The 13,333-nt window shown below is 26.8% G+C and overlaps 1 protein-coding gene and 1 long non-coding RNA gene across 2 annotated transcripts; both read left to right on the top strand.

Annotated features, from left to right (window-relative positions):
• Window positions 1-7,227: 7,227 nt before the first annotated feature.
• LOC145942213 (beta-keto L-gulonate decarboxylase-like) lies at window positions 7,228-8,444 on the top strand. Its single transcript, XM_083048707.1, has 3 exons — window positions 7,228-7,670; window positions 7,797-7,963; window positions 8,300-8,444. Exons 1-3 carry the CDS (start codon window positions 7,487-7,489, stop codon window positions 8,432-8,434), a joined length of 486 nt encoding a protein of 161 aa, XP_082904833.1. The 5' UTR covers window positions 7,228-7,486; the 3' UTR covers window positions 8,435-8,444.
• Window positions 8,445-12,326: 3,882 nt separating this feature from the next.
• On the top strand, window positions 12,327-12,967 carry LOC145942311 (uncharacterized). Its single transcript, XR_014426348.1, has 2 exons — window positions 12,327-12,404; window positions 12,727-12,967. It is a non-coding gene; the product is annotated as an uncharacterized LOC145942311 (long non-coding RNA).
• The last annotated feature ends 366 nt before the right edge of the window (window positions 12,968-13,333 follow it).

The raw sequence follows: 13,333 nt of genomic DNA on the forward strand, positions 1-13,333 counted from the left end.
AGAAAAATAATCGCGCTGTCAGCAAACCGGCGCAGAATGAATTCTCATAGAAAAACGGTAAAATATTTGGGATGGCCTCTCTCTCCCCTTCTGCCTTTAAGCGCAGATTAAAACTCGAAGGGACCGGAGGCGATCGATGATTTTTCTCCCTAGATCGCATCTCTCTATAGATCCTCGTACTCTCTTTCCACATCTATATATATAGATATACCGGAATATACGCGTATATATGTATATATCAGAAGTACTTTCGTCAGTGCTCTCGGCGTCGAAAAGAGATAATTCGCCGATGCTTTTGTGTTTCAAATGGTTATAAATTGAAGTAACGGGGGAAAACCGAACCGTTCTCTCCTCGTCCGCATCGATCGTAGCCGGAAAATTCGTTCCGAGGAACGAACAAACTTAAAACGGAAGGGTCGGTCTGTTCAATTCTCGTCGCACAGTCAAAAGTTGAGAAATGTTCAATGTCGATGTATGCGTTACTTCCACAAGTACTTACAGCGCGATATAATTCTACGCGATAAATCTGTTAGTGGCACGAAAGACTCAAAGATCCTATTTCTTCATGATATACGCGAACGCGATAAAAGAATATTGTAAAATTCCATGAAATCGTTTTATATTATTTTATATTGCATCAAGCATATATTAAATTTTTTTTTTATATCTTGAGGCATTAAGTTGCGCTGATGTACTATATTATATGTACATTAACTTTATGTAGAGAAATTTATGTAGGGGATACATTTTTTAAACATACTTTATCATTATTAATACACGAAATATCTCTCTTAGCCTTAATAAAAGTCTTGAACAAAAAATCATATTTTCTTTTTTTGTTTAAATGTTCTAAACATAAAAAATATTAATTTTATGTTATGATATTAATAAAATAATTGCAATATTATAAAAATAAATTATGTATATAATAATAAAATTAAAATATTAGACATAACGTCATTTCTTTGCAATTAAAGTAAAACGTGGAGAGAAATTATCTTCAATTTTCTTATTAATGTTTATTGCTCTAGTTTTTCGTTCAATATAATCAACTGATCAATAAAATACATTTTTCTGAAAATATTAAGCAAAATAAAATTTATTACATTTCGATATAGTTATTATACTTGAATATTATCAGAGCAAATTATATATGTATCAATAGAAATATAATAAAAGTAAAGAAAAACTTTTATACAAGTAAAATTCAATTATATTATTTTACGTAACTCACTGCTTTAAATGTCAATCGTGAGCTTAAACCTTTTAAGCATTTCTTATATAATTTACCTATTTGCAAAGCAATTATATTCCAAAGAATACAAATCTATGACGTAACTATATATTTCAATTGACGTTTCCATGATTTAATATCGTTAAATCGAAGAAAGAGGATAACTGCAAAGTGGATGCTTTTGTACTGACGTTAAAAATAATTGCGAATAGATTTATAAAACTAACAAACTTTTTTATTATGATTTAATTTTTTTTGTTTTATTTAAAATAAAATAATGTTACACACACACGCATGAATAGTAGAAATTTATATAACTTAAATTCACAAAAATTCATCACTTTTAAAATAAAATTAGCCTCCTTATTCAACAATATCTTTTCTCTCAGAAATTTCTAGTATATTAAAGACATTTTTAATTAGATGGAGCTGTTTTAACGTGCAAAATATTTACAGAAAAAAATACACAAACAAACCTTTCCAGATGAAAATTAAATGATTGTGCAGAGCACGTAATTACTTAGGTTGAAAATAAATGACTAACAATAAGTTGATCGAGCTGAGTATTTTAAAATTCTCATTTTCATTAAAAAGGTAATTATATTCTCAAGCTACAACATGTTTCTAAATAAAATAATCTCTCTTACTTGTTGGATAGCACAACTGAAGATGCGTTTAAATGCAAAAATATCTGTTATGCAGCAAGCGAGTTCTCATTAAACGAGTGAATTTATATGTAACGTGATTTTTTTAATATCTCTGTCTCTCTCTCTCTCTCTCTCTCTCTCACTTAAAAAAAAAATATATATATATCCATATCAGAAATAATTATTAATTATTTTCTATATACTATTATTATCTTATAATAATAACTTATCATATTAATATATTATAATAATTAAATAAATTAATAAGTATTACGCAATTTGGATATTTTAAGGAAGAAGATTTATAAATAAATATATATAGGTACTAATTAAAAATCTACATCGTATCTTAATGAGTCATTTGTCGCGTTTAAAACATTAGATATACGAACGAAGGTTGTTTAATCTAAGATAAAAGAGCATGTGGAAATAGTGCATATATAATACAGTTTATATGTAATACAGTACATAGTTAGCGTATATAATACAGAGATACATTTGCGTGTGCAACAGGTGGCCGTATCTATGACGATTCAAATTATGACGATATTCAAATTAAACAAATTAAATGTATATTGCTGTGTATCTCTAACAATATATTTCTTTTTGATATATTTTAGTCTCAGTATCTTTTATCGAGTAAGATAAGCCACAGTCTTATTGTACGTTGCTATACCATTTCTTTTATTTAAAAAAAATTCTTTAATATATTATATCAAGTAATATATACAGAAGATGGAGAGATATAATACGCTTCTTTCTTCTTAAATTTATTATTAAAAAATACGTGCCTATCTCTAATTTCCTGCACATTATAGATCGAGATTGTTAATAAATTAATTATATATACGAATTATTGTTTTTCAACCGAATAAAAATTCCGCAAAATTTATACAAAATTATTTAAATTAATTATTAATTATTATTCTTATTTTTTACTTGTTTGTAATGAATTATGTGAAGAGGATTGTTTTTGATAAATCTTTCAAAGAAAGTAGTGCCATATATTTTTAGATTATATGCGCTTGACAAATTTATTTATGCACATGCTGTTTTATAATATAGTTTTTTTTAATTATATATTCTACACGTAAATCATAGATATACATATATGCGAATAATCTACTTTGCATTCATAGTACTTTCTTTACGAGAACAACCTAATCTAAAATAAGAAAGTATAATTCTTCTACATTATATAAATACGTTGATATTTTCGGTCATTAAGAACGTTCGTATTCAAAATACAGCTTTGAGAGTAACTACTTAAGATACGATCTTACTAATGACTCTCGCATTTAAGGATTTAGCATAATGACGCGAATCTTATCTTACTACGAAATGCATACGTTAAAATAATTCGTAAAATTGTGATAATACGAATCCGAGAATAAACCACGTAAGGTTAAATTATTTAATTCTTTTGCGTTGCTTTTTTTGTTTCCATTTTTATGTAATTTTTAAAAATGATAAAATATAATTTAAAAATTATTTAATAATTTAATCGAATAATGTTTTCTCGATTAAATTTGGATTTTCTGTAAGACATAATAAAATATATGTGTATATTCGACGCAAAATAAATCCATCTACTTTTTAATTAATGCGCGTCGCTTTGCGGACGCGGTTCTATGGCAAATTGCATGATTCTCCTTCCCTATTGCGTCCGGCGTGCGTGCTACGAATTCGTAAGTAAGGAATCGGTACGCAAGGTGACTGTCGAGCAGTTTATTTCATCAAGTTGGGATACCAAAAAGGGGAAAGAAGGAAGAAAAAAGAGGCAAAAGGAAAACTTGCGTCTCGAAATGCAAATTCTGAGCCCCGTTTACGAGATCAACGCACTACTACTTGGATTAGGCTAAGAGCTTAAGTCTGCGGAGTGTGCAAAAGTGTGCGAACGTTAAGAGGAGATATTCTTCCAAGGGAAGGAAAGACTCTCCGTTTTATCTTATTCTTATACATATTTTTTGTAGATTTAAAATCGTGAAAAAAAATGAAAAAATATAATAACGATATAAATGGAATAAAAATATGCTATAACGATACATCAATAATCCAACTGTTACTCTTGTAATATGTAATAACATAATCATATATTAAATGTTTTATAATATTGCATAAAATAATAACGTTCACAACAAATGTAACTTTATAAATCTTTTTTAAAAATCCGCGAATCTTAAAAAATAATTAAGAGTGTTGAAATTGCATAATAAATTAGAAAAATCTTATTTTATTGAAAAAATTAACAACTATCAAATGTATAATAAAATATCAATACAAAAGTGTCTAGAGAAATATTGTTATTTCTTATATTTTCCTATATATAATATATTAAATTATATATATAATGTATTATTATATCATAATAAATTATATATTATAATATAATAAATAATATTATTATATATTACATAATATTATTGTTTATATTTTTATAAATCAATCATTTTACAGTTAAATATTATTCATTAAATTTTTTTATAATCTATTAAATTATATTATTTTAAATATATTATATAATATTTTTATTTTAATAAATGCATCGATTATTTTGAATTTGTCGCGCAATAAAGATATACGTAGATGAAATACACAGAGACAGGGGAGGAATTGAAACGGATATACATCGTCGGGTATATATCCGTTAATTGGCACGCTCGTTATTTTTCCCCTCTGATCGCCAGCGACCACAGGGCGGAGGAGCCGGTTAGCCGGTGATATCGAAAAACAATCAGAGAAACTCACACTCACATCACGACGTGACTGTTACGTGCGATCTCGCGTTGCGCCCTTAGAGAGGGCAAAGAGGAAGAGCGTCCTCGTGCGACCTCGTACTTAATTCTCATCGTCTATCTTTCCCTTTCGATACTTCCTGAATCGCTTTATCCGCTCTCTCTCTTCCTCTCTTTTTTTTTTTTTTTTTTTCTCTTCTCTTCTTATCTCCGAGCTTCACCGTCAACGCTTTTCGATCCGACTAAGGAGGAGAGATGCGAGAGTCAGGTGGCAGTTATCGAGAAAGAGAGTCGATAGCGATATAAAATATGATTCTCCTCTCCATCCGGAAGGTAAGCGGCAGTTTCTTCGCGAACACCGAAATAACGCACCTCGTTAACGCCCGGTCGTATATCTCCCTCGCGAGATACCTGATCTCCCTTTTCTGCTGCGTAACTCAAGCTCATCGATGCGTTTAAAACTTGAACCGATCGGATCTCGATTGTACATATATGTACATACGTAATATCGCGAAATGCGATCGAGTTCCCCGATATACATATAATAGATAATACATACATATTCTCGGAAACGAGAGATTCCTGGCTTTCAAAGGCGCGAATATGCAGAGGAACTTTGGTTTAACTTAAAGTTGAACAGAAACAATGCATCCACCGATTGTGAGAGACACTTAGAACTAGAGAGGAAGATCTCTTCAATTTATCTCGAGGTGCTCGCACAGGTTGCGAAATCACTCCCGTGATTTAAGAGACTTTCGAATTCTGTATCCGGAACAGATTATTCGTAGGGATTAATCGGACGGGAAGATACGGGAAGATGTTGGATAAACTGCGCACGTTGATTCTGGAGGAAAAGTATCACTTCCCTTAAATCCCACCAATCGGTCGCCTATGTTCGCTCCTTCACTTTGACAGAAAGAAATTGAGTGGACATAGAGCTCTATCTGTCAGTGGAACGAAAATGACCGCAGGCGAGATATACTAAATGCTTGAAATTAAAAAAAGAATTTCGTAAAATTTCCTCCTGTTGTTATACTAAATAATCATTGAATTGCAACTATTATAATTCGATTTATTTTTGGCTATTTTCCTATTTGTTTATATATATATAATTATTAATTAGTTAATCAGAATCTAGAAATTTTAGGCTTGCTTTTAAATGATGTAATATGAAATAGAAGAAAGTTGACTTTAAATATACATTTTTATTATAAATAATAAAGAATTCACATTTCTTAAACTCCTATATATATATATATACATATTCTATTTTTATATATATACATATATACATTCTATATACAGAAAAAAAGTAATTAGAAATCTGAAAGAATTTTTTATTTTTTATGATAAAAAATTATTAATATTATTATCATTATTGAATATTAAGAAAACGTTCTTCTATTTCACATCATTTAAAAGCAAATCTAAAATTTATAAATAATTAAATGATTGAATTAATTCTAAAAATTAAGCTTATCTATTTTTATATCGTGTCATTTTATTTGATCTGTTATTTATATAAAATCAAACAATCATAATCAGGCTTTCTAACAAGTCAGAAATATAACTTGAAACTTGAATATACATTTCAAGTTTGCCCGAAGTAAAAGAAATTTTTATAAATTTAACTTCTTTTTCAAATCGTCTTTCTACTTTAAAACTAAATTATAAGAATTTGTATCAAAATTCGTTGGTGAAATCAAAATTTATTTACATTCTCACTAATCCATATTGACTTGTTACCATTGTCCTGTTAACCGTGATATTTTGTTTGCCCTTAAACTTTCGATTACATACATTTAAGTGAGCAATATACACTGAAACGCTCCGCACGATTAGTCATATTTGCAGACTGTGAAAGAAGAAACGTTTGACAATAATACTAATTAAAACTTGAACAATTATATGCCATAATATATTTTAACGTAAGTATGAGCTATATATGTATATATATGTATATAAAATGTGTGTGTATACATTTATACTAATATCACATGTTTTGCGTTTGTTTGCATCCGATATGTGATTATAAAATATTTCGAAAATTATTAATTATTTAATGATTTTACCTTAACACGTACATCATACATATACAAAATAATGGAAAAAGAATCGAATAAATTAGAAATCTATATTTTATTTCTTCTAACTTATATTTCCTTTTAAAATCATAAACTTTCGAAACAAATTAATCTAACTAGCATCTAAAAGCAAACTTTCTCTTTTTATTATGAAATTTGCTTGTTTAAATTAGTTATGTCTTGTTCTGAAAATATATTTATATTATTACAATATTATATCTTCTTTAAAAATAATTGAGATGTACTCTATTACATGTTATGCTCTGTATATTATTTACTGATTTAACAATTTTTGCGTTTTTTATAGAGAAATATAATAAATCATAACATTTATATAGTCGCGTTACATTCAAATCGAGCATTATGAGAAATCACATTAAAGTTGACCCTATAAGATCTCTCGAATTTGAAAATGATATCATCGAATATGAAAATGACTTTGAAGAAGAATACAATTCATCTTTCAATACAGCTACTCTTGAAGACATCAAAGATAGTACGTATATAAAATTCATTACTTAATTTAGTTATGTAATACTGTACATCTGTCATTACATAGTTCTGTACGAATTACACGAATACTTCGATGAATTCGAAATTGAAGTGGTTGCTTGTCCTAATCTAAAAAGAGATCCATTCAATCTTAAATTCGGTGGTGAGAAATATAATAACAAACATTCTTGATCTTGCGCATTAAAAGTATAACAGTTTTACATTTTAACAGGATTGTCTAAAGAAACATATATTTTGGAAATACATGATCCAAGGTATTCCTTTGACTTAGAGATGGACCCAGACCCAGAGACAGGTGTTGTACATAATTTTCCATTTTGTGTGGGAAAAAACTATTTTTTTAGTGAACAAAGACCGGGAATGGTACTCAAAATACGCGCTAAAGGGCGCAAAACCAATTACAACATTATAACATTAATACAGAACATTCTGCACAAGCGCTTTTCGTATAAAATGGGTAAAAAACTGTTTATATGAGAACAAAATTTGATTAACGAAATAAATAACAAATAAAAACGATGAAATTGATTCACAAAAATGACGTGTTTATAAATAAATAAATCTTACATACTTAATCTTTTAGGTTTAGGTGGCGTTATTGTGATAAAAGGGGGACAATTAGTAGAGGGATATTTTAAAAACAATTATTCCGAGTTAATATGCCATAATATAAACTGCAGTTCAAAAATAAAAATATCTACTGGCGCAATAGTCAATGATCCAATCATAATAGGACAACATAATGGACTAGTAAGTTATTTGTTAAGTGCGCAAGCGAGAACTATTTTCTTAAATATATAATTTTAAATTCTCCATTTTCAAATAAATCGTAATTAAATTATAAAAATTATTTTTCTTTATGTTTTTATATTTTCTATATTATATTTTCTATTTTTTCTGTTTTTTTCGATTAATTTGTATTTATATACGTTTTGTTATATATTTGTTCTACGTTAAGTGTGTGAATCAACATAGTACATATCATATCATACTCGTTAACTCGATCATTGTAATAAAAAAGATAACTTTATTTCAAAGTTTATACATTAATGTGTCGAAACATTAATGTGTCGCCAACTTTTGCAGTTTTATACAAGTGATCGTTACATGTTTGGCTTTAACTCCCAATTTGCACTCAATCGGTTCGTCAACGATGTTACGCCAGAAGAGACAGAATACGTTGGATACTTCAATATAGCGGAAGAAGTAACACATTTTTAGCATACTTACTAAAACGTATCACTCTTTTTACTCTTTTTGCGTTAATTTTTAATTATAAATTCGATATAAATATTTTCACTCTTGATATAAAATCAAGTCATCTGTATTAGTGCGCTGTGCTTTATGACAAATTTATGTGAGACGTTTTTATATGGTTTTTACGATGAATATATCATCGAAATATCTTATATAAATCTCTAGTTTTGCATAAAGATTATCTCCTCTATTTTGGAACGCAATTCTTATTAATATTTTAATACTAAATGAATTACGTAGTTCAAATTATATATATATATATATATATATATATATATTTTTGTTTAAATTTTCGAGGAAAGAAAAATATTGGAGAGTAAGATGTTAAAAAGTTTGATCATATCTTTCTGTAAGCATTCTTTCGTACTTTTTCTACAAATTGTTCAATTTCGATTACAAACAATTAGCAAGAATATACAAAAAATATTAGTACAAATATACAAAAAATATATATTTGTACATTTATATTTTATTTTAAATAAATGACCCTTTGAATTAGATAAAATAAAAAATATAAAATTGTATTTTCTGCAGATCGCTAAATTTATATTTTGCGCACGCGTATAATTATTATACTTTATTAAAGAACACACAATTTTAATTCATATTTTTAATTCAAAATTTACATTTATATATTATATATTTATACATTTATATATGTGTTGCATATATTTATTTAATTATATTTCTGTATAATAATTGTTATATTACATAAATATATTATATAAATATACATAATTACATATATGTAAAAAAAATATATATATATATTTCTCTCACAAGCTTATAAATTAAAAATTTTTACATAAAGTCTAAACATTTATATATAAAAAAATATATATAAAATATATATATAATATAAATATATGTATATACATTTATATTGTATATATATAAATATATATAACACTTTACATACAGACTAAACAATTTTTCAGACGCAAACAAAGAACTAAATAATTTATATTGCATTATATTAAGTATATATTTAGCAAAACATACACATTTAGACTTAAATTTTTTTATATATTTAGCCCATTACAGTATAAAGCACACTGTAAAAATAATTGTATAAGAAATATTATAGGATAAATAAATTAAAGAATTGTAAGATATTATTTTTATTGCATAAATAATATCGATCATTAAAATACGAATTTCGCCCATTTTATATTAATGGAAAATTGTTTTAAAATAATTAGAATAAAAGATTAGTATGAAAACAATGTAGAAAACGACATTTTTATGTATAAACAATTAATTTGTAAAACAAAAATCTTCAATGTAACCAGACTTATAAAACTTTGTTTCTTTGCTTAACAGTGATGTCCTTTTAGCCACTACATTATGACACTAATTGATAATATCTCTATTTTATCATACAATTTTCTTCTACGCTTTTTATTTCTACTTTTTTATATTAATAGTAATAACAGCATAAATTTGTCGTTATTATATTCTTACAACTGTGGCAATAAATGTAAAGTACTTTTTGTAGCTCGGCAGAATTTATACTTGTCAGCACACATTTGGAAAAATATATTATAACTATTATTATTTTTAGCAGAAAATTACTATCGTTTATTTATTCAAATTCCACTGCACAGAGTTTACATATCATGTGGGTAAGAATAGAACTCGAAGCAAGAGACGAGATACGTTTTGAAGTTTTCTAACAAAACTAGATTCTATTAATCATGATAAAACTACTGGAAGAAATCTTAATTATAGATCTAGAAGAATTTTGTTTCGCATCAACGTTTTTTCCCTTTCTGTTTCTTGTTTTTTTATTTTATTTATTTTATTTCGTCAAAGGAGTTCCTCCTAACTTATGCAGTAATCAAAAAGAGATTATTTCTTTATTATTTTTCATGATAAAAAATTATTAATATTATTATCATTATTGAATATTAAGGAAACGACCTTCTATTTCATATCACATCATTTAAAAGCAAGTCTAAAATTTATAAATAATGATTAAATGATTGAATTAATTCTAAAAATTAAACATATCTATTTTTATATCATGTCATTTCATTTGATCTGTTAATATAAAAGCAACAGTCGTATTGAAGCTTTCTAACAACGCAGTCAAATATACAACTTGAAACTTGAATATACATTTCAAGTTTGCAAAGTAAAAGAAATTTTTATGAATTTAATTCCTTTTTCAAATCGTTTTTCTATTTTAAAAATAAATTATAAGAATTTGTATCAAAGTTCGTTGGTGAAATCAAAATTTATTTACGATCTCACTAATCCATATTGACTTGTTATCATTGTCCTGTTAACTGTGATATTTTGTTTACCCTTCCGCTTTTTACATACATTTAAGTGAACAATATACACCGAAACACTCCGTACGATTAGTCATATTTGCAGACTGTGAAAGAAGAAACTTTGGCGATAATACTAATTAAAGCTCGAACAATTATACGCCATACATTTGTATGTAAGTATGAGGCTATTTTATATATATGTACATATATGTATATGAAATGTGTGTGTATACATTTATACTTATATTACATGTTTTGCGTTTGTTCGCATTAGCATACGTGTCCGATATGTGATTATAAAATATTTCGAAAATTATTAATTATTTAATGATTTTACCTTAACACGTATATCATACATATACAAAATAATGAATCGAATAAATTTAAACTCTATATTTTATTTCTTCTTACTTATATTTTTTTTTTAATCTTAAAATTTCGAAACAAATTAATCTAACTAGCATCTAATGAGCAAATTTTTTTTTTATTATCTTTGTTTGCTCAAATCAATTATATAATCTTGTTCTTAAAATATGTTATACATATATGTTATAATACAATATTAAATATATAATATTGCATTACATCTTTAAAATTTATACTATTACAATATTATATCTTTTTTAAAAATAATTGAGATGTACTTTATTACATGTTATGCTCTGTATATTATTTACTGATTTAACAATTCTTGCGTTTTTTATAGAAATATAATAAATCATAACATTTATATAGTCGCGTTACATTCAAATCGAGCATTATGAGAATTTCCATTGAAATTAACCCTGCAGGATCTCTCAAATTTAAAAATAATGTCATCGAACAAAAAAATGAGTTTGAAGATAAATACATATCATCATTCAATACAGCTACTCTTGAAGACATCAGAGATAGTACGTATATAAAATTCATTACTTAATTTAATTATGTAATACCTTACATCTGTCATTACATAGTTCTGTACGAATTACACGAATACTTCGATGAATTCGAAATTGAAGTGGTTGCATGTCCCAGTTTAACCAGAGAGCCATACAATTTTGAATCCAATGGTGAGAAACATAATAACAAACATCCTTGATCTTGCGCATTAGAAGTATAACAGTTTTACATTTTAACAGGATTGTCTAAAAATACATATATTTTGGAAATACATGATTCAACGCATTCCTTTGACTTAGAGATGGACCCAGACCCACAAACAGGTGCTGTAAATATTCCAATTCGTCCGGGAAGAAACTATTTTTTCAGTAACATGAGACCGGGAATGGTGCTCAAAATGCGCGCTAAAGGGCGCAAAACCAATTACAACATCATAACATTAATGCAGAACATTCTGCACAAGCGCTTTTGTTATAAAATCGGTAAAAAAACTGTATATATGAGAGCAAAATTGGATTAACGAAATAAATAACAAATAAAAACTGAAATTAATTCACAAAACGTGTCTATAAATAAATAAATCGTACATACTTAATCTTTTAGGTTTAGGTGGCGCTATTGTGATAAAAGGGGGACAATTAGTAGAGGGATATTTTGAAAACAATTCTTCCGAGTTAATGTGTCATGATATAAACTGCAATTTCAAAATAGAAATACCTATGGGAGCAATAGTCAATGATCCAGTCACAATTATAGGACAACATGATGGACTAGTAAGTTATTTGTCAAGTGCACAAGCGAGGACTATTTTCTTAAATATTATAATTTTAAATTCTTTATTTTTAAATAAATTGTAATTAAATTAAAAATCGTTTTTCTTTATGTTTTTATATATTTTTTTTCTGTTTTTTTCGATTTATTTGTATTTATATACGTTTTGTTATATATTTGTTCTACGTTAAGTGAATTAACATAGTATTTACAATACATATTTAAAAATATCATACTCGTCAACTCGATCATTGTAATAATAAAGTAACTTTATTTTCAAAGTTTACACATCACGAAACATTAATGTGTCATCAACTTTTGCAGTTTTATACAAGTGATCGTTACATGTTTTGCTTTAACTCCCAATTTGGACTCAATTGGTTCGTCAACGATGTCACGCCAGAGGAGACAGAATACGTTGGATACTTCAATATAGCGGAAGAAGTAACACATTTTTAGCATACTTACTAAAACGTATCACTCTTTTTACTCTTTTTACGTTAATTTTTAATTATAAATTTGATATAAATATTTTCACGCTTGATATAAAATCAAGTCATCTGTATTAGTGCGCTGTGCTTCATGACAAATTTATGTGAGACGTTTTTATATGGTATATTTACGATGAATATATCATCGAAATATCTTATATAAATCTCTAGTTTTGCATAAAGATTATCTCCTCTATTTTGGAACGCAATTCTTATTAATATTTTAATACTAAATAAATTACGTAGTTCAAATTATCTATGTATATTTCTGTTTTAATTTACGAAGAAAGAAAAATATCAAAGAGAGAAATGTTAAAAGTTTGATCATATCTTTCTGTAAACATTCTTTCGTGCTTTTTTTACAAATTGTTCCACTTTGATTACAAACAATTAGCAAGAATATACAAAAAATATTAGTACAAATATACAAAAAATATATA

This window comes from Prenolepis imparis, unplaced genomic scaffold, assembly GCF_030444845.1.
Source record: "Prenolepis imparis isolate NDT839.2.m4 unplaced genomic scaffold, iyPreImpa1.0 SCAF_10, whole genome shotgun sequence".
Classification (NCBI taxonomy): domain Eukaryota; kingdom Metazoa; phylum Arthropoda; class Insecta; order Hymenoptera; family Formicidae; genus Prenolepis; species Prenolepis imparis.